The sequence below is a fragment of the Balaenoptera borealis genome (assembly GCF_965194805.1).
Source record: "Balaenoptera borealis genome assembly, chromosome: 1".
In the NCBI taxonomy this organism is placed as follows: Eukaryota; Metazoa; Chordata; class Mammalia; order Artiodactyla; family Balaenopteridae; genus Balaenoptera; species Balaenoptera borealis.
Window position 1 is genome coordinate 5,765,744 of NC_138860.1, and position 20,840 is coordinate 5,786,583.

At 38.3% G+C, this 20,840-nt stretch overlaps 1 protein-coding gene across 6 annotated transcripts in view; it reads left to right on the top strand.

Moving 5' to 3' along the window:
* Window positions 1-20,840, top strand: part of ASPM (assembly factor for spindle microtubules) — a 62,097-nt gene that overhangs the window by 34,688 nt on the left and 6,569 nt on the right. For 3 of the 6 annotated variants that reach the window (XM_082393909.1, XM_082393911.1, XM_082393913.1), the window contains 6 exons: window positions 7,599-12,308; window positions 15,908-16,074; window positions 16,309-16,405; window positions 17,484-17,693; window positions 19,006-19,158; window positions 20,119-20,307. In XM_082393909.1, the coding sequence (XP_082250035.1) occupies window positions 7,599-12,308; window positions 15,908-16,074; window positions 16,309-16,405; window positions 17,484-17,693; window positions 19,006-19,158; window positions 20,119-20,307 (5,526 nt within the window). The remainder of the gene's footprint in view (window positions 1-7,598; window positions 12,309-15,907; window positions 16,075-16,308; window positions 16,406-17,483; window positions 17,694-19,005; window positions 19,159-20,118; window positions 20,308-20,840) is intronic. The other 3 variants (XM_082393912.1, XM_082393914.1, XM_082393910.1) reach the window with 3 other exon arrangements.

The window sequence follows — 20,840 nt, forward strand, 5'->3', positions numbered from 1 at the left end:
CTGGCACACTGTACCCTTCTACCTTGTATATCCATAAACCCAGCCACACTCTCTTTTTCATCTTTACTATGAGTCCTGGAAACTTTTCTTTGGGGATAACAGTGTACATCTTCCTCTCCAGCCCACTTAGTTGGCAAGTGCTGGAAATACTACTTATAATCAGTTTATAGAATGCCTATGTAATTTTTCTACTGAGTAAAAAAAAAAAATTCAACGTATCTACTTTACTTAATGGACATATTCCTTACATCCAAATGTTAGTCTTTGATATTACATTCTATTTTAATAACATCAGAGAGGTGTACTATTTAAATTTACCCTATGTAAATGCCATTGAATTTTATCTATTTTATAAATTTGGAGATTTGTTTCTGGCTACTACTACTGAAAGTGAGAGATTCTGATTTGATAAATTCTCTTTCTTTGAACCTTTTTTTTAATGTGGAATATTACACATAGAAAATTGCACAAAACACAAATGTAGAGCCTAATGGTTTTTCACACTAGGTGAATACTTACGTAACCACAACCTAGGTCAAGAAATAGAATATTGCTAGCCTCTCAGAAGGCATTTCTCAATCAGTTAATCCCCCAGCCCAGCCGAAGGTAACCATTATTCTAATGTATGCTAATCATGCCTTTTTCCTATACATCTTTCTTAAATGCTCTGATATTGTCTTGCCTGTTTTTTGAATTTTACATAGAGGGGTTCAGACAGTGTGAATTCTTTTATTGAACATGAAATTTGTGGAGATTTATCAGTGTTGTTGAGTGTAACTGATTTAACTTTCATTTTATAATATCCTGCAATTTATTTGTCTGTTCTGTTGTTGATGGACATCTGGCTTTCTGGTTTTGAGCTGTTAAGACTAAAGCTTTTATGAACGTGCCTTTTGGTGTGACATATATTCACTCTGTTTGGCATATACCTACGAGTACAACTGTTCATCTTAGGGAATATATATTTCAGTTTTAGTACATACTGCCAAGGATTTTTCTAAGGTGGTTATAGCACCGCCAGCTGTTTATAATACTTGGAAGTTATCTCTTTAATTTTAGCCATCCTGGTCACCATTCTGGTCGTTGTACGGTGGTATCTTAGAATAGATGTAATTTGCATTCCCTTGGTAATGAATGACATTGAACACCTTTTCATATTGAAAGTCTTCTTTCGTGAAGTGTTTTTTCAAGGATCTTTTTTTCAGTTTTTTATTTTGATTGTTTGCTTTCTTGTGGATTTGTAAGAGATCTTTATCTATTCTGGTTATCAGACCTTTGTTGGATATGTGTGTTGTAAATGTCTTCTCCCAGACCGTGGTTTATAGTTTTATGTCTTTTCAGTGAAAGTTCTTAATTTTCTTTTATGGTTAGTGGGTTTGTTTTTGTTTGTTTATTTTTGAACCATTTAAGGAGTGTTTTTTCAACCTAAGGCCTTGAAGATATTCTCCTGTATTATATTTTGAAACCTTTAATGTGTTGTCTTTCACATTTAAATCTCTCTTGAAATTAATTTTTGCAAATGATTTGTGTTAGGGACCATTTTTCTTTTTGTATATATGGATAGCCATTGTTTCAGTTACAATTTACTGAAATGACCACACTTGCCTCATTGCTGTGCTATCTTTAGCATACATCAAATATTCTTATATGTGTGGTTCTGTTTCTAGAGTTTTTTTCTATTTCATTGTTCTTTTTGTCTACCAGTGAGCCATGTACTTCAGCTTTACAAGAAATCTGGATGTCTGGTAGATAAAACTTTCTTTGTTTTCTTTAAGAAGTTTTTGGCTATTCTAAAGTCCTCTGCATTTTCACACATATTTTGAATCTGAAGTTTAAAAAATATTGGAATTTGATTGAGATTTAATTGAATAGGTCAGTTTAGTTAGAATTGATATCTTTACTACTAAACATGGTATTTATTTCCTATTTACTTAGGCCTTCTTTAAAAGTCTCCTAAAATGGTTTTATGATCTGATGCAAGAGGTCTTAAATATCTTCATATGTTCCTAGGTATATTATAAATTTTTTAAAATTTAAATTTAATAAATTTTAACTTTACATTGATTAAAATTAAAATTTTAATTTTTAAATTAACCCTCAGTAAAATGTGCTTTTCTTTTTCTGGTGTGTGGTTCCACAGATTTAAACACACGTACACATGTGTTTAAACACAGTTGTGAAATCATCACCTCAATCAGGATACAGAGCAGTTCCATCTCCCAGAAGGACTGTTGCATTCTATTTCTTTGCGGTCCTTTCTCCCTCCTCACCCAGCCCCAGGCACCCAAGCTCTGCTCTCTATTCCCATAGTTTTGCCTTTTTGAGAATGTCACATAATGGAGCCATACAGTAGGTAAGTTTTGAGACTGGTTTTTTTTTCTCTCTGCAGGATGCCTTTGAGTCTCATCCAAGTTGTTGCATGTATCGGTGGTTTATTCTCCTTCATTGCTGAACAGTATTCCATTGTATGGATGTACCACAATTTGATTATACATTAATCTGTTGAGGGGTATTTGCATTGTTTCCAGTTTTAGGTGATTTCATTCCATTAGGGTAAACAGCTAGGAATGAGATTGCTGGGTCATTTGGTAAGCGTATGTTTAGCTTCATAAGATATCACCAAACTGTGTCTAGAGTGGCTTAACCCACTTTGCTGCCCACCCCCAAAGTGTAAGGATGCTAATTGCTCCATATCCTTAGCAACACCGATTTCTATGTTTTTCAGTCGTTCTGACAGATGTGTAGCGGTGTCTTGATTTTAGTTGCTATTTTCCTAATGGCTATGTATATGTCTTCAAATGCTTAATTGCCTTTCGATTATCTTCTTTATGAAGTGTCTCTTGAAATCTTTTGCCCATTTTTATAATTGAGAGCTTATCTTATTGAGTTTTGAGACTTTTTCTATATTCTGGGTACAAGTTGTTTGTCAGTGATTTGCAACTATTTTCTCTTAATCAATAGGCCTTTTACAGACAGAGTTTGCTGGTCTCTGATCTTGGTGAAAGTTCTGTGTACTTGAAAAGAATGTGTATTCTGTTGTTGGGTGGAGTGTTCTATAAATGTCAATTAGATCTATTTGGGTGATGATATTTAACAGTTCTTTTATATCCTAACTGGTGTTCTGTTTATTTAGTCTTGTACCAAGAGAGCAGTATTTAAGTCTCTAACTATAATTGTGGATGTATCTTTCTCCCTTCGGTTTTATCTACATGTATTTTGAAGATGTTTTGTTAGGTGCATACACATTTGGAATTTTTATGTCCTCTTGGTGAGTTGAGTTTTGGTTTTTATCATTATCATTTTTTATCATTGGTGAGTTGAATTTTTTTTTAATCATTTTTTATCATTGTGTAATATTCCTTTTTTATCCTTCATAATTTTCTTTGCTCTGAAGTCAACCTTGCATGCTCTTACTATAACCACTCCAGCTTTCACTTGATTATCATTCGCAGGGTATATTTTTTTCCTTTCTTTTACTTATTAGTTGCTTACATCATTATATATGGCTTAAAGTCTTGACAGCATATAGTTTTTATGTTTTGAAAATCTCTGTCTTTTAATTGATGATTTATACCATTTATATTTCAGATATTTATCAATATGTTTGGATTTGGATCTATCATTTTATTATTTAGTTTTCTGAATGTTCACTTTCTTTCATTCTTCTCTTTCCCCTTTCCTGTCTTTTCAATTATTTGAATACATTTTAGTATTACATTTTAGTTTATCTTTTTTCTTTTTAGTTATTATTTTATCCCCTTGTACAGGGGTTTGGTTATTTGGGTTTTGTTTGTTTGGTTGGTTGGTTTTTTGCCTTTTTTTGGTTGCTATAGGCATTTCAGTATACAAAATTTTAATCTACTTAGAATCAATATTTTATCCCTTTAAATGGAATGTAGAAAACTTGCCACTATCTAGGTCCCTTTGCTCCCCCAACTTTTATGTTTTAGCGGTCTTATTTATTAAACCTACATACAAATAAAATTACATCAGGCAATGTTAATAATTTTTTCTTTCAATCATAATAAATATTTTAAAGAGTGCATGAGAATAATATCCTATTAATGCAGATATTTTTCATTTCTGTTGCTTTGCTTTCTTTTTTTTATAGTACACTTTTTGCAATTTATGAACAAATGATGATACACTGTAATTAACTAAAGTCCTTAGTTTCCATAGGTTTCACTCTTTATGTGGTATAGTTATGTGTTTGACAAAAATCCTGCCCTAAAAATCCTCTCTGCTTTACGTATTCATCTCTTATCCCTCTGCAAAATCCTGGGCAACCATTGATCTTTTTACTGTCTCTATACTTTTGCTTTTTCCAGGATGTCCTATAATTTGAATTCATCAATATGTAGCCTTTTCAGATAGGTTCTCTCACTTCACAATATGCATTTAAGTTTCTTTTATGTCTTTTCCTGCCTTGATAGCTTGTTTCTTTTTATTGCTGAATAACATTCTATCATATTGATGTACTGCAGTTTTTTTTATCCTTTCACCTATTGAAGGACATATTGGTTGCTTCTAATTTGGGGCCATTATGAATAAAGGTGCTATAAACACCTGTGTGCAGGTTTTTCTGTGGACTTGGTTTTCAACTTCTTTGGGAAGGTACCTAGGAATGGGATTGCTTGATCATATGACAAAACTATGTTTAGGTTTGTGAGAAACTGACAAACTGTCTTCCAAAGTGGCTGTACCATTTTGCATTCCCACCAGCAATGAGTGAGAGTTCCTGTTGCTCCACTTCCTGGCCAGCATTTGGTGTTGTCACTGTTTTAGACTTTACCATTAAAATAAATGTGTATAGGCATCACATTGCTGTTTCAGTTTGCAATTCCCTAGTGCATTTGATGTTAAGCATCTTTTCATATGCTTATTTACAATCTGTATATCTTCTTTGGTGAAGCATTCCAATGTTTTCCCCATTTTAAAATTCTTTAAATTCTTTCCCCATTTTTGAATTCTTTATTGTTGAGTTTTAAGGGTTCTTTGTATAACTGGATACAAACCCTTTATCAGATTTATATTTTATAAATATTTCCTCCTAGTTTATGGCTTATCTTTTTGTTCTGTTAACAAGAGTCTTTCACAGGGCAGATTTTTTTTTTGATTTTAATAAACTCTGACATCAATTTTTTTCTTTCATGGATTATACTTTTGGCATTATATCTAAAAAGCCATTGCCAAACCCAAAGTTACTTAGATATTCTATTGTTATCTCTCAGAAGTTCTATAGTTTTGCATTTTACATTCAGATCTATGAGCCATTTGAGTTAATTTTTGTGAAAGGTTAAGAGTTAGTGCTTGACTCACTTTTTCTTTCATATGGATGTCTACTTCTTCCAGTACCACTTGTTGACAAAACTTTTATCCATTCAGTTGTGTTGTTTGTTTATCAAACATCAGTTGACTATGTTGCATGGGTCTATTTCTGGGCTCCTTATTCTGTTCCATTGATCTATTTTTCTATTATTTTGCCAGTATCACACTGTCTCAATTACTGTGGCTTTATAATAACTTTTGAAGTTGGATGATGTTAGTCCTCCAACTTTGTTTTTCTTCACTATTGTATTTGCTATTCTGGGTTTTGTTTTGTTTTTTAATAAATTGATTTATTTTATTTTTATTTTTGGCTGCGTTGGGTCTTTGTTGCTGCACGCGGACTTTCTCTAGTTGCGGCGAGCGGGGGCTTCTCTTCGTTGCGGTGCACGGGCTTCTCATTGCGGTGGCTTCTCTTGTTGCAGAGCACGGGCTCTAGGTGCGCAGGCTTCAGTAGTTGTGGCACGAGGGCTCAGTAGTTGTGGCTCGCGGGCTCTAGAGCACAGGCTCAGTAGTTGTGGCACACAGGCTTTAGTTGCTCCACGGCATGTGGGATCTTCCCGGACCAGGGCTCGAACCCATGTCCCCTGCATTGGCAGGCAGGTTCTTAACCACTGCGCCACCAGGGAAGCCCTATTCTGGGTTTTTTGCATCACCTTATATACTTTAGAAGCAGTTTGCCAGTGTCCACAAAGTTAACTGGATGAGATTTTGATTGAGACTACATTGAATTGATAGATCCAGGTGGGAAGAACTGACATCTTAACAAAATCCAGCCTTCCTATCTATGAATATGATATATCTCTATTTATTTAGATGTTCTGTGATATCTTTCATCAAAGTTTTGTAGCTCTGACAGATCTTGTGCATATTTTGTTAGATATACATTTAAGTATTTCTCTTTTTTTTGCTACTAATGTTAATGTTTCCACATTCTACAAATTTGCTATAGTTGCTTATTCCAGGAGTTTTTGTTTTTGTCATTTCTTTGAATTTTCTACATAAATGATCATGTCATCTATGAACAAAAAAAGGGTTTATTTCTTCTCTGTCTGCATAGCTTTTATGTCCTTTTCTTACTGCATTAGGCAGGACCTCTAGTAGATGCTGAATAGGCTTGGTGAGAGGATACATCCTTGTGTTATTCCTGGTCTAAGATGGAAAGCATTTAGTTTCTCACCGTTAAATCTGATGATAGCTGTAGGTTTGTGTAAATGTTCTTATTATACTGAGGAGGTTCCCCTCTACTCTTAGTTTGTTAAGACATTTCTTTCTCTTTTTTTTCCCAATCATTTTTTTTCTTTCTTGTTCAGCCTAGAGAATTTGTATTGATCTCCAAGTTCATTGATTCGTCTGTCATCTCCATTCTGCTACTGAGCCATGCCAGTGAGGTGTTTTTGTTGCTGTTGTCTTGGTTATTGTGTTTTCAGTTCTAATATTCCCATTTGGCTCTTAGTTGTATCTTTGATGTTTTTTTTCTGAGACTTTTAATCCTTCCATTAGTTCCTGCCACATCTTAGCAGTACTTGGAGTGTTTTGGACAAAGGAATGGTGTTATTGCGAGAAGAACGTCCAGAGCTTGATGACCAGTAGCCAGGATTCGCTTGAGACTTCATAGCTCACATGTTGCTGGGATAACTAAGGAGTTAGGGAACGTGGGGTGGTGGGGAAGGAAGCAAGAGGAAAAAGCTTTATTACCTCTCAAGTCTTTCCAGAATTCTGCTTTTTAACCATGTATCTATAATTCCTAAATTTTATTCTTAATGAAAATACTGACTCAGAGAGTGATCTGGCTCAGTGATATTTCTCAAAATCCTGTGTTGACATTACCAGGCCTGTAACACAGACCCCATCCTATAAACAGTTTCCAATCATTATAAGATAGCTTAGCAACCTTGATAAAAGGGGAAAATATAAGATCCAGAGATACATTCATAGGAAATTACTTAGAATCAATAGATAGCAGAATATTACTATAGTTTCATTTTAAATCTTCTAATATGTTATTCTAATATAACGTAAACTTGTTTATATTTCTTATGTCTCCTGAATACAAATGCCATATAAATATCATTAGTTTGGATTGGCTACAGTTGTATCAACACAGAAACTAAACTATAAACAAAAGAGACAAGTATCTTCTTCAAAAATATATCGCTTTTAAAATTAATGTCTGTTTTTAAGCAAAATGTTAGAAAAATTAATACTTTCAAGGATGTTAAGTATAGAAAGATGTGTCTATTTTACTTTGTGTCCTTTCTTACCTTTTTCAGAGATATTGGAGAAGATATTCCACTAGAAAACAGTTTCTGAAACTGAAATATTATTCAATCATCCTGCAATCTAGGATAAGAATGATCATTGCTGTTGCTTCTTACAAACGATACCTTTGGGCTGCAGTTACAATTCAGAGGTGTTGGCGTGCTTGTTTAAGAAGAAAGCAGGATCAACAGAGATATGAAATGCTAAGATCATCAACCCTTATAATCCAGTCTGTGTTCAGAAGATGGAGGCAACGTAAAATGCAACTACAAATAGAAGCTGCAATAACACTGCAAAGAGCTTTTAGAGAATGGTGTGTCAGGAAACATGTTAAAGAAGAGAAAGCTGCCACGGTCATACAATCCTGGTACAGGATGCAGAGAGAATTACGGAAATACATTCATATTAGATCTTGTGTTGTCATCATTCAGACAAGATTTCGGTGCTTTCAAGCCCAAAAGTTATATAAAAGGAAAAAAGAGTCTATCCTGTCTCTCCAGAAGTACTGCAAAGCATATCTGAAAGGAAAGGTTGAGCGCACCAGCTACTTGCAGAAACGGGCTGCAGCCATCCGACTACAGGCCGCTTTCAGGGGAATGAAAGCTCGTAACTTACGCAAACAGATCACCGCCGCTTGTGTCTTTCAGTCATACTGGAGAATGAGACAGGACAGACTTCGATTTCTAAACCTTAAGAAAAATATTATCAGGTTGCAGGCACACATAAGGAAGCATCAACAATTACAGAAATATAAGAAGATGAAGAAAGCTGCCCTTGTAATTCAGATTCATTTTCGAGCTTACATTTCAGCCAAGAAAGTTCTAGCTTCTTACCAGAAGACGCGATCTGCTGTCATTGTTCTGCAGTCTGCATATAGAGGGATGCAGGCCAGGAAAAAGTTTATTCACATCCTCACATCTGTTATAAGGATTCAATCATATTACAGGGCTTATGTTTCCAGAAAAAAATTTCTGAGGCTAAAAAATGCTGCAGTAAAGTTACAATCCATTGTCAAGATGAAGCAAACTCGTAAACAATATTTACATTTAAGAGCAGCTGCAGTAAAGAGAGAAGAACACATGCGGGCATCTTGCATCAAACTGCAAGCTTTTGTCAGAGGGTACCTGGTTCGAAAGCAAGTGAGGTTGCAGAGAAAAGCTGCTGTTTCACTACAGTCTCATTTCAGGATGAGAAAAATGCGCCTGTACTACCTGAAAATCTATGAAGCAACTGTTGTCATTCAGAATTACTATCGTGCATACAAAGCACGGGTCAATCAGAGGAAGAACTTCTTGCAAGTCAAAAGAGCAGTTATCTGCTTGCAGGCCACTTACAGAGGTTATAAGGTACGCCAGCTAATCAAACAACAATCTACAGCTGCTCTTAAAATTCAAACTGCTTTTAGAGGCTATAGTAAGAGGATGAAATATCAATCTGTGCTTCAGTCTACTCTCAAGATTCAGAGATGGTACAGGACACACAAGACTGTTTCTGACACAAGAACGCATTTTTTAAAGACAAGGGCAGCTGTGATTTCTCTACAGTCCGCTTACCGTGGCTGGAAAGTTCGGAAGCAGATCAGAAGGGAACATCAAGCTGCAGTGAAGATTCAGGCTGCTTTCAGAATGGCCAAGGCCCAGAAAGAGTTCGGGTTGTTAAAAACGGCAGCATCCGTCATCCAGCAACATCTGAGAGCGTGGGCTGCCGGGAGGAGGGGGCGGATGGAGTATACTGCGCTCCGCCTTGCAGCAGTGATGCTTCAGTCCACGTGGAGGGGCAGAGCAGCGAGAAGACAGATTCAGAAGCAGCACAAATGCGCTGTCCTCATACAGTCGTGCTACCGAATGTACGTGCGGCGAAAGAAGTGGAAAATCATGAAAAAAGCGGCTTGTCTGATTCAAATGTACTATAGGGCTTACAGTACTGGGAGAAAACAGCATCATTTGTATTTGAAAACCAAAGCAGCAGTAGTCATCCTACAGTCAGCTTACCGAGGGATGAGAGTGAGGAAACAAATAAAGGAGCACCGCAAGGCGGCAGCCGCTATACAATCTAGTTACAGAGCTTACCAGACCAAAAAGAAGTACGCCACCTACAGAGCGTCAGCTGTTAAAATCCAGAGGTGGTATCGAGATACTAAAATTGCAGACCGTCAGCGTAAGGAATATCTTACTTTAAAGAAGGCGGCTGTGAAAATCCAAGCTGTTTATAGAGGTGTTAGAGTGAGAAGACAGACTCAGCACATGCACACAGCAGCCACCCTTATTAAAGCCGTGTTTAAAATGCAGCAATCCAGGAGGAGATATCATCAAATGAGAACAGCAGCCGTTATAATTCAGGTAAGATACAGAGCATATCATCAGGGTAGAACTCAACGTGCAAAGTACCTGACAACTTTGAAAGCTGTTACCATTCTCCAGGCCAGTTTCAGAGGAGGAAGAGTTAGGCAGACCCTGAGAAGGATGCAGACCGCAGCAACACTCATCCAGTCCCACTACAGAAGACACAAACAACAAGCTTATTTTAATAAGTTGAAGAAGGTGACAAGAAAGGTGCAGCAAAAATACCGGGCAATGAGGGAAAGGAACATACAATTTCAAAGGTATAGCAAACTGAGACATTCTGTAATCTGCATTCAGGCTGCTTTTAGGGGGATGCAAGCTAGAAGACACTTAAAAGTCATGCACTCAGCCGCGGCTATAATTCAGAGGAGATTTAGGACTCTGATGATGAGAAGGAGATTCCTGTCTCTCAGGAATACTGCTGTGTGGATTCAGAGAAAATATCGTGCAAATGTTTGCGCAAAGCATTGCTTACAACAGTTACTACGGTTACAAAAGGCAGCCCTCAAAATCCAGTCCTGGTACAGAGGGTGGATGGTGAGGAAGAAGGTGCAAGAGATGCACAGGGCTGCAACCGTCCTCCAGGCGGCTTTCAGAAGGCACTGTGCACGTGTGAGATACCAGGCCCAGAGGCACGCCTCGCGGGTCATCCAGCAGCGATACCGGGCAAGCAGGGCCAAACTGCTGCAGAGGCAGCTCTACCGCCAGCAAAGACACTCTGCTATGGTCCTCCAGGCTGCATTCAGGGGTATGAAAACCAGAAGACATTTGAAAAGGATGCATGCCTCTGCAACCCTGATTCAGAGCAGGTTCAGATCTTTAATGATGAGGAAAAGATTCCTTTCCCTCAAGAAAGCTGCTATTTTTGTTCAGAGGAAATATCGAGCCACCATTTGTGCCAGACATCACTTGCACCAATTCTTGGAGTTACAGAAGGCAGTCATTACAATCCAGTCATCTTACCGAAGGCTGATGGTAAAGAAGAAGTTACAGGAGATGCACAGGGCTGCAGCCCTCATCCAGGCAACTTTCAGAATGCACAGAACACACCTTGCCTTTCAGACCTGGAAACACGCCTCGCTTCTCATTCAGCAACATTACCGAGCATACAGAGCTGCAAAGTTGCAAAGAGAGCGTTATGTCCAACAAAGGCATTCTGCAGTGGTCATTCAGGCTGCATATAAGGGGATGAAAGCAAGGCAGCTTTTAAGGGAAAAGCACAGAGCTGCTGTCATAATACAAAGCACATACAGAATGTACAGGCAGTATTTTTTCTACCAAAAGCTTCAGTGGGCTACAAAAGTAATACAAGAAAGATATAGAGCCAATAAAAAGAAAGCTCTTCAACACAATGCACTCAAGAAAGCAGCAACCTGTGTCCAAGCAGACTTTCAGGATATGATCATAAGGAGAGAGATTCAGGAAAAGCAGCATCAGGCTGCCATTACTGTTCAGAAGCATTTTAAAGCCTTTAAAACAAGGAAGCACTATCTCTACTTTAGAGCAAAGGTAGTTTTTGTTCAAAGAAGGTACAGAGCACTAGTTGCAGTGCAAACCCAGGCAGTCGTTTGTATACAGTCTTATTACAGAGGCCTTAAGGCACGAAGGGGTATCCAACTCATGCACCTGGCTGCCACCCGAATTCAGTCATTCTACCGAATGCACAGGGCCAGAGTGGATTATCAGGCAAAGAAAATGGCAATTGTTGTTATACAGGATTATTACAGGTCATACGTCAGAGTTAAAATGGAAAGAAAAAAATTTTTAGCCATTCAGAAATCTGTAAGACCTATTCAGGCTGCTTTTAGCGGCATGAAAGTTAGACAGAAATTTAAAAACATGCCCAAAGAAAAAATGGCAGTCCCTGCTACCCAATCTGCATTCTGCTGTCGCAGAACTGAAACTCAGTATGAAGCTGGCCAAATCCCAGCACTTATGGTTCAAAGACGGTGTAAAGCTTCTCTAGTTGGTCCCTTACAGGAAGCAGAGCATCATTCTGAAAGAAAGGCTGCAGTAACAATTCAAAAAGCTTTTCGTAAAATGGTCACAAAAAGATTGGAAAAGCACAAGTGTGCTGCCGTGCGAATTCAGTCCTTCCTTCAGATGGCTGTGTATCGAAGAAGATTCATTGAGCAGAAAAGGGCAGCTATCACTTTACAGCGGTATTTCAGGAGAAGGCAAACCAGAAAACAGTTTTTATTGTATAGAGAAGCAGCAGTTGTTTTACAGAATCACCACAGAGCCTTTTTGTCTGCAAAACATCAAAGAGAAGTTTATTTACAAATAAGAAGCAGTGTTATAATTATTCAAGCTAGAATGAAAGGATTTATACAAAAACGGAAGTTTCAGAAAATTAAAGATAGCACCATAAAAATCCAGGTATTTATATATTGAAATATAAAGCTTTCATTCTTTCTTTGACTAATATTTCTTAGAATTTATAAAATGAGCTTAAGCAGGTTGTAAAGATTAATTAATAGTTAGTTTACGTGGCCATTTCATTTACCTTCCAAAATGGAACATTTTTGAGATTGGGCAAAGGGTGCCAAAAATAATTCACCGAAGACGGCACAGAACTGGGATTGTTCTGGATGTGACACCCTAAGCTTGTTGCCATTATGGTTGCACAGTTAAAAGCAGAGACCTTGAGACCATCAGGTTGCAGCTGGCAGCTGTGAGCCGATACTGTTTTGAGAACAGCTGGTGGTGTCCTTGAGTCTGATACAGTTCAAGTTCTCAGTGATGTAGGAACATGTCTGAAACCACATCCACAATGGCCACCCGGCTCCATTGTGGATGCCTGAACCACAGTTAATCCATTTTGATTTTTAAATGCATTCGTTTCTTTAATGGTGAAAGCGGATACACAATATATGTTTAACAGGCCACAAGACAGCCTGTTCTAGTTAACATAAAGTTCAAATTAAATCCTGTATTAGCCCGAATGACTTCCCCATACCTCAGTGTGTGGAAATTTCTTCATGATAATACAGAATGAGACATGTCTGTTGCTGGGAGTGCAGAGAAGAGAAACCTAAGCTAGTCCCAGTGATCAGAGGTGGCTTCCCGGGATAAATGGCGTCTACGTTGAGACGTTGAGCTGAAGGATGAACTGGAAATAGCCAAGTAAAATGTATGGAAGGAGTATTCCAGCTGTAGGAGGTAACACGGAGTTCAAAAATGAGAGAGAGAACAGGTGTGCAATAAAGGGTGACCTGTGACCAGGATGGCGGTCCATGGAGTGAGATGTGGGCAGCTGTGTAAGACAGAAAAAGTTTAGTCTTTATCCTCGGGACTAAAAGAAGTTCTAGAGGACTTTAAGTAGGAGAAGACCAGAATCATAGTTTATTTTTAAAAAATTACTCAGATGGGATTTCCCTGGCGGTCCAGTGGTTAGGACTCAGCCCTTTCACTGCCATGGCCTGGGTTTAATCCCTGGTCACAGAACTAAGATCCCCCAAGCCATGCGGTGCGACCGAAAAAAAAAAAAAAAAAAATTACTCAGGCAGGGATGTGGAAGATGGACTGAATTGGATGCCGGGTGGCTAGCCAGGAGACTGCAGGCAGTAGGTCAGGGAAAGTGAACCACCGTTTAGCAGAGGGCAGTGACAGCAGGATTGTCAGGGTCAGTGTGCGTGGAGGAGGGGATTGGCCTTGTATAGAGCGTAAACAAGGAGCCCAGCCATCTTTGTGGCTGAGGTGACTCAGCGGATTGTACCCTTCACTGACGTGGGAACAGCGGGAGGAGCAGGTCTGGAGCCCGACGAGCTCGGCCTGGGGTATGTGAAGCTGACGTGACCACCTCGCGTCCAGCGGGGCAGTTGCCATGTTTGCTGTAATTTGGACAGCAGTACGGATTTTGGAATTTGACTTCTACACTGTTGGCATACACTGATAATGGAACTTGTGGGAGATAGGGGATCACTTAGGGAGAATGCATCAAGTGGGCAAAAGAAGAGGGCCCAGGACTGGAGCCCTAAAGAGCATCAAAATTCAGGGGCTCTGAGAGGAGAAGCCAACCTATGGTATTGAGAGGGAACAAAGGAAGCTAAAGATTGTGGTATAAAGAAACCAAGGGTTGAGGGAGGAGGCAAGGAGTGCTCAAGTTCCAGACGCTGCCAGGAGTCAAGGACTGGTGGGTGTCAAGTGCATGTATTAGTTGGGGTCATGTTAGAAAAGTCAAAATAACAATCTTAGGAAAATTCAACTCTTTTTTCTTTCTTTTTTTTAGTAATTAATTGTTATTGATTTTTTTGTTTTTTTTAAATTATTTATTTATTTTTGGCTACATTGGGTCTTTGTTGTGGCACAGGGGCTTTCTCTAGTTGCTGCGAGCGGGGGCTACTCTTCGCTGCGGTGCAGAGGCTTCTCATCGCGCTGGCTTCTCTTGTTGCAGAGCACGGGCTCTAGGCATGCGGGCTCAGTAGTTGTGTCTCGCAGGCTCTAGAGCGCAGGCTCAGTAGTTGTGGCGCACGGGCTTAGTTGCTCTGTGGCATGTGGGATCTTCCTGGACCAGGGCTCGAACCCGTGTCCCCTGCATTGGCAGGCGGATTCTTAACCATTGCACCACCAGGGAAGCCCTGTTTTTTCTTTTATATAGCTAAATTATAAAAGTGCATGTTGCACATCTAGTTTTTTTGTTTTTTTGTTTTTTTGTGTGTGTGTTCCAATAAAACTTTATTTACAAAAAGAAGCTTGGGGCCAGATTTGGCCCAGAGACCATAGTTTGCCAAGACCTGAGTTTAAAAAAAAAAGCAAATTCCGGATCCATATGCACAAGTTGAAAAACAAATCTACCCCCATTTATATAAAAAGAAAATCATATAGATCTGTATATGTTCTTTACTAGCGCATCTAGTTTTTAACACATACCAACCAGTGGTCTTAAACTTTAGCACACATTGGAATCACTTTGGAATCTTTAAAAATACTGATACCTGGCTTCCACTATGAATACTACTATGTTGGTATTCGGTTTTGTTTACATAAGAACCATATAGAAATACTCTGAGTTAAGACCATCACAAGAGTTAAGTTTGACCGTATATATCATTCTCGCCTGTCAACTGAATTTAGAGCCTGATTCCCCATGTTAGGTGGAGCTGTTGTATTTGCTGTAGGTGTTTTGAAGTCAGATAGACTCAGGTTCAAATCTTGACTCTATCACTTAACTGGCTGTGTGGTAACAAGTCTCTTGACGTTAATTTCTGTTTTGTATAGAGATCTTAATAATCATCTCACAAGATATTTATAAGGATTAAATAAGATATGTCTGTCACTTATTACCTGTGACATCAACAAGTAATTTTACTGGTGTCAGTTCCTCTGGGCCTTCATTTTTTTCATCTCTAAATTAGAGATAATAGTATTACCTACCTATGTTACTGTAAAGAATCATAGTGCTTAGTACAGCGCTAAGCACTTAAGAAGTTGTAGCTGTTACTTAAGCTTTTAGTCAACCACAAGGTTGCCAAAGTCGGAAAATCTGATGGTCCTCAGGTAGATGGATGCCCTCAGGATTCTGCAACAGGCTGGACACAGAACCCAGGATGTGTCTGCAGTGGGTGGGGAGGGCAGTGGGAAGAATTCCTGTCCCTTCCCTGGAATTGGAGGCATCAGTGTGTTCATTTCCTTTCGTTCCTTCACATGGACTGAGAAGGTGAGGGCAGTGCACACACCCGGTGCGTGCATCTTACAATTTAAATACTTTTCAGGGTTGCATTGGGCTTAGCCCGCAGCCAGCCACAGGGTATGTGCTGAAGCAGGTAGTAGGAGGTCACAGGTCAGCCCGCTGTTCTCAGAGGGCTCACGTGTCCGGAGTGAGCGAGTCCCATACAGGAGTTGGGGTGTGACTGCATTTCTGCAGTTGATCTTGTCTGCTTGACCTTATATTAACTGTTATCAATACTGAGTCTTCCAGTTTACAAAAAAAAATTAGACATCTCATTGCATATTTGTTATGTTTATATGTTTAATAGACTGTGTGGAGGAGACATAAAGCCAGGAAATATTTACGTGAAGTGAAAGCTGCCTGCAAGATTCAAGCCTGGTACAGGTGTTGGAAAGCACGTAAAGAGTATCTGGCTGTGTTAAGAGCTGTTAGAATCATTCAGGGTTGCTTCTGTACCAAACTGCAGAGAAGACGGTAAATGTGTCAGCTGCGTGGGCGAGAGTGTGTGTGGGGGGTGTGTGTGTGTGTGTGTGTGTTTGTAAATTTCTGATTGCTAGAACCTAAGTATGAATTATCCTTTTCTACTTTTTTTAATTCTCTCATTGCCTTTCTTATATTTTCTTTCTCCTCTAGTATTTATAGGGGACGGGCAATGAATGCTTACTAAATGAGTTAATTTGAAATTGCTTTCCAATAATCACTTTTCAGGTTTTTGAACGTGAGAGCATCAACAATCATCATTCAGAGAAAATGGGGAGCAGTACTTTCTGGAAGAACAGCTCATGAGCAATTCTTAATGACAAAAGTAGGTGTTAAAAAAACAGTTCATATATAAAGAACTACTTTAAAAAACAGAAAAGAAAAAATGATTTAAAGATCTAACTATACATTTACTATAAACACATCATTGCAGTCAACTAAAAATTATATTCACTCATAAAAATGCTATTTGTATTTTTGTGTATCTGTTTTTATAACATAGTCTCAAACCCAAGTTTGAAGTGACTTATTTGAAGAAAATCATAATAGATGTAGCATATCCTGTCTGTATGAGTCAACACACACTCTTTAAGCCACATTTGGTAATCTATTTAAAATATTTAACATTGGTTCTAGAACAATGGTGGTACCTATGGTCTTTTATTAAAGAAATCAAAATTAAAATTTTACTTGTAAATTTTGATGTTCATATTCACTATGTATGATTACATACCCACTATTATTATTACACCTTCTATTATATGTTAACTAACTAATCGGATCCTCATGATAACTCTGTGAGGTAGCTGTTATCAGCATTCCCATTTTACGGATGAGTAAACTGAGGTCTGGAGAGGTAAAGGGATTTGCTCAAGGTCACTCAGCTAGTAGATGGGGGTCTATGTTGTAAAACAAACCTAGTTTTCATTTCAATCCAGATACTTTATGTGTCTTGGAATTTGATAGTCAGGATGTTCTAGAATTGAGGAATCTAAGATGTGCTGGGAGTACACTGGTTCTCGAAGCAGCAGACAGCTTCCCTCACAGCTGCTTATAATGCCCATTCTGTTCTCTAGAGTGTAGCTAGCTTTTGTATTAAATGCATTTGTCCTGTAGTAATACTAGTCCTTTGCTCATTCACAATGAAAAGTATCAAGAGGAAGGTAGGGAAAAAGCACCAGGTATCTATGGTCCCTGGTTTGCACCTTCATAAAAACTTCATTTTCAGCTGTAGCCCTCTGTGGGTTTCGAAATCTGTGAAATATGACATTCTTCAACTAAAAATGTTAAAAAAAAAGATCATAATTATACCATCTTATTTTTCATTGAGAAATTCCAGAACCTCCAGTGGGTTGAATTATTATTTCTATCTATTAATGTCACTTGCAAATTTTTCCTTATAGAGACATCAAGCTGCTTGTTTGATCCAAGCAAATTTCAGAGCATATAAAGGAAGGCAGGTCTTTCTCCAGCAGAAATCAGCTGCTTTGACCATACAAAGATACATACGAGCCAGGAAGGCTAGGAAGTGTGAAAGGATAAAATACGTTGAATTAAAAAAATCTACAGTTGTTCTACAAGCACTGGTGCGTGGTTGGTTAGTAAGAAAAAGGGTAAGTATTTTTAAGTAGGATATCTCAGTCTTATGAAGTGGAAATACCTGATGTTAAATTGTGTTAAGAAATTTGAGATTTTGGAGGATAATTTCAGAACTGATATAACCATTAACTAGAATTTATTCAGCTTCTGAATAGCCCCATGTAACAAGATCACTGGTTGCCATAGATTTTTGTTCTATGATCCTATTTCCCATAGATGCTCACCAAAAATGCAAAATAACTTTTCTCGTGTAATAAATCTTAGCAAAGGAACTGAAGTATGAGGAGGGCTCCACACGTGAAGGAGGTTGTTGGTTCTTTTTTTAAGTTTTTAACATCCTTATTGGAGTATAATTGCTCTACAATGGTGTGTTAGTTTCTGCTGTATAACAAAGTGAATCAGCTCTACATATACATATATCCCCATCTCCCCTCCCTCTTGCGTCTCCCTCCCACCCTCCCTATCCCACCCCTCTAGGTGGTCACAAAGCACCGAGCTGATCTCCCCGTGCTATGCGGCTGCTTCCCACTAGCTATCTATTTTACGTTTGGTAGTGTATATATGTCCATGCCACTCTCTCACTTCGTCCCAGCTTCCCCCTCCCCCTCCCCACACGTGAAGAAGGTTGTTATTCAAGTCACCTTTTGCTACCAGCAAGCAACTCTCTCAGGGGTTGTAGGACCATTCCGTTGATAACTTCCACACCTTCAGCAGGAGAGAATCCTCCCTAGGGAATTCTTGACGTTCTGGACATCCAGTATGTGAAGCAGTGGTAAACAGAAAATAATTAAATTGACGGAGAAATCTTTTGTGTTTTGTTCACTGAGTATAAATTGAAACTCTGAAGGCCAAAGGCCCCTCCCTGGAGGGAGCTTCTGCTGCAAAAGTCTTTGTGCTGGATGTGGCGAGACTGCTACTGGAGAAGTCGGATCAAATGTTTGTCCGATTTAACATCACCATCTTCAGCGGTTCTGCTTGGAGCACTCTAACCCTTTCTCAGTTTACTGTTCCTAGACTTCTCCCATTATAATTAGTGCCTTCAAAGCCTTATCTAGCTGCCCTTGGGTAGTCTAGTTAAATTCTTGAGTGAAGTGCCCAAATATAATTGTGCTTTCTATACCCTCAGTTAGGGGTTACACCATGGAAAGTATTGTATAGTAAAGGAGTATAATTACTTCAGGTTACAATGTAGATAATTTTAATAGTTACAAGTTAGTTTACTGTTGCTAATTTATATAATTTGGTATTGAGGATATACAAAAATAAACATTGGTTGATTGTCTTAAGAGTCAACTATTTGGTTGTTAATCTTTTTTTCTCCTTTAGATTTTAGAACAGAGAGCCAAAATTAGGCTTCTTCACTTCACAGCAGCTGCCTTTTATCACCTGTCTGCTCTTAGAATTCAAAGAGCGTACAGACTTCACAGGGCTCTGAAGAATGCTAATAATAAACAGGTTAACTCAGCCATCTGTATTCAGGTTAGCTTTTCCTTCCCAGTAAAACTATGACATAATTTTTGTTTGAAACTTTTTAATATTTCATAAACAATTTCCAAATACCCCTGCTAAAGTTATATAGTATTTAGCTTTTGCCACGGGGCCGTTAGGGTGGTTGGCTGGCTTAGAGGTGAGTTGCGTTTTGTGGCGCAGGACTAAGGCTGCAGGTTATCCTGTGGTGCACGGGACCCATTTACCCCTCATGTAGCGGCACCCAGGGCACCTGTCTCTCTCTCGACCTCCTTGCCAACCCGTTGACATTACAAGACTTTGTGATTTTGTCATTTTGATGAATGGCAAATTATATCTCATATTTGGTTTGGATTTCCTATGATTGCTAGCAATTCTAAAAAATCTTTCCTCTGTGTTGGTTATTCAAATTCTTATCTGTGTATGGTATGCTTTTTAAATTTTTTTTTTCCACATAGTTTGCTCATTTTTCTGTTGAGTGTTTTATTTTTCTTAATGATTATAGGAGTTCTTTATGTATTCTGGATAAGAATCCTGTTTGTACAGTATATGTTAATATACTTACATATAAAATATTGAGTAAAAAAACAAATTGAAGAATAATATACAGCTTGACAAGATTTATATCAATTATGAAATGAGGCATATGTTGTGCGGGGTTAAATTCTCACTCACACACACACACACACACACACACACTCACACACACTCACACAGACTCACACACACAACTCACATTCACACCCACTCACCCACACTCACACACACCCACACTCACACTCACACACACACTCACACCCACTGTGGCCTGGAATTTTCTGCAGCAACTAGAGTGGAAATGTAATGCCACTGGGGAGGGTTGAAAGATATTTCAATAAATGTTCTATTTATTCCATTAAGAAACCTGAAGTTTCAAAAAAAAAAAAAAAAAAGAAACCTGAAGTAAAAAAACTATTCATATGTTTTAAACAGAGATGGTTTCGAGCAAGATTACAGCATAAGAGGTTTCTTCAGAAACATAGCTTCATAAAAATTCAGGATGAAGCTCAAGAACATATGAGCCAGCAAAATAGGGCTGCATCAGTAATACAGAAAGCCGTATGCCGTTTTCTCCTCCGTAAAAAGCAGGAAAAATTTAATGATAGAATCACTAAAATTCAGGTAACTGAAAATATTATGATTTTAGTTCAAGACTTTGGTTTGCAATTCATCTACACGATATATAACATTTTATTGAATTTTATTTTTATTTATTTATTTTATTTCTTGGCTGCACCTCGCAGCTTGCGGGATCTTAGTTCCCCAACCAGAGATTGAACCTGGGCCACGGCAGTGAAAGTGCCGAGTCCTAACCACTGGACCGCCAGGGAATCCCCAATATCTAACATTTTAAAAAGCACAGTCATGCTAATTTTAAAAAGCTGAGATTGGCCAATAGAATAATTCATATACACTATGCTACCATAATTTCATTGTTAAGCCCTTTGTTTTCACATTCCATAGAGGAAGTTGATGATTGAAAGATGCAAAAGTATTTTTGCCTTTTGAATAGATTTAGCCGTCTTTGGCCAGCGAATGATGCTTTAACTTATATACAGGAATATTATATGTATTTCTTCCTAGAAAAATTGCTTTTGCTATTTATTAGAACCTGAACTGAAGTTGTAGTTGCAAAGTTGCAAAGATCACATTGT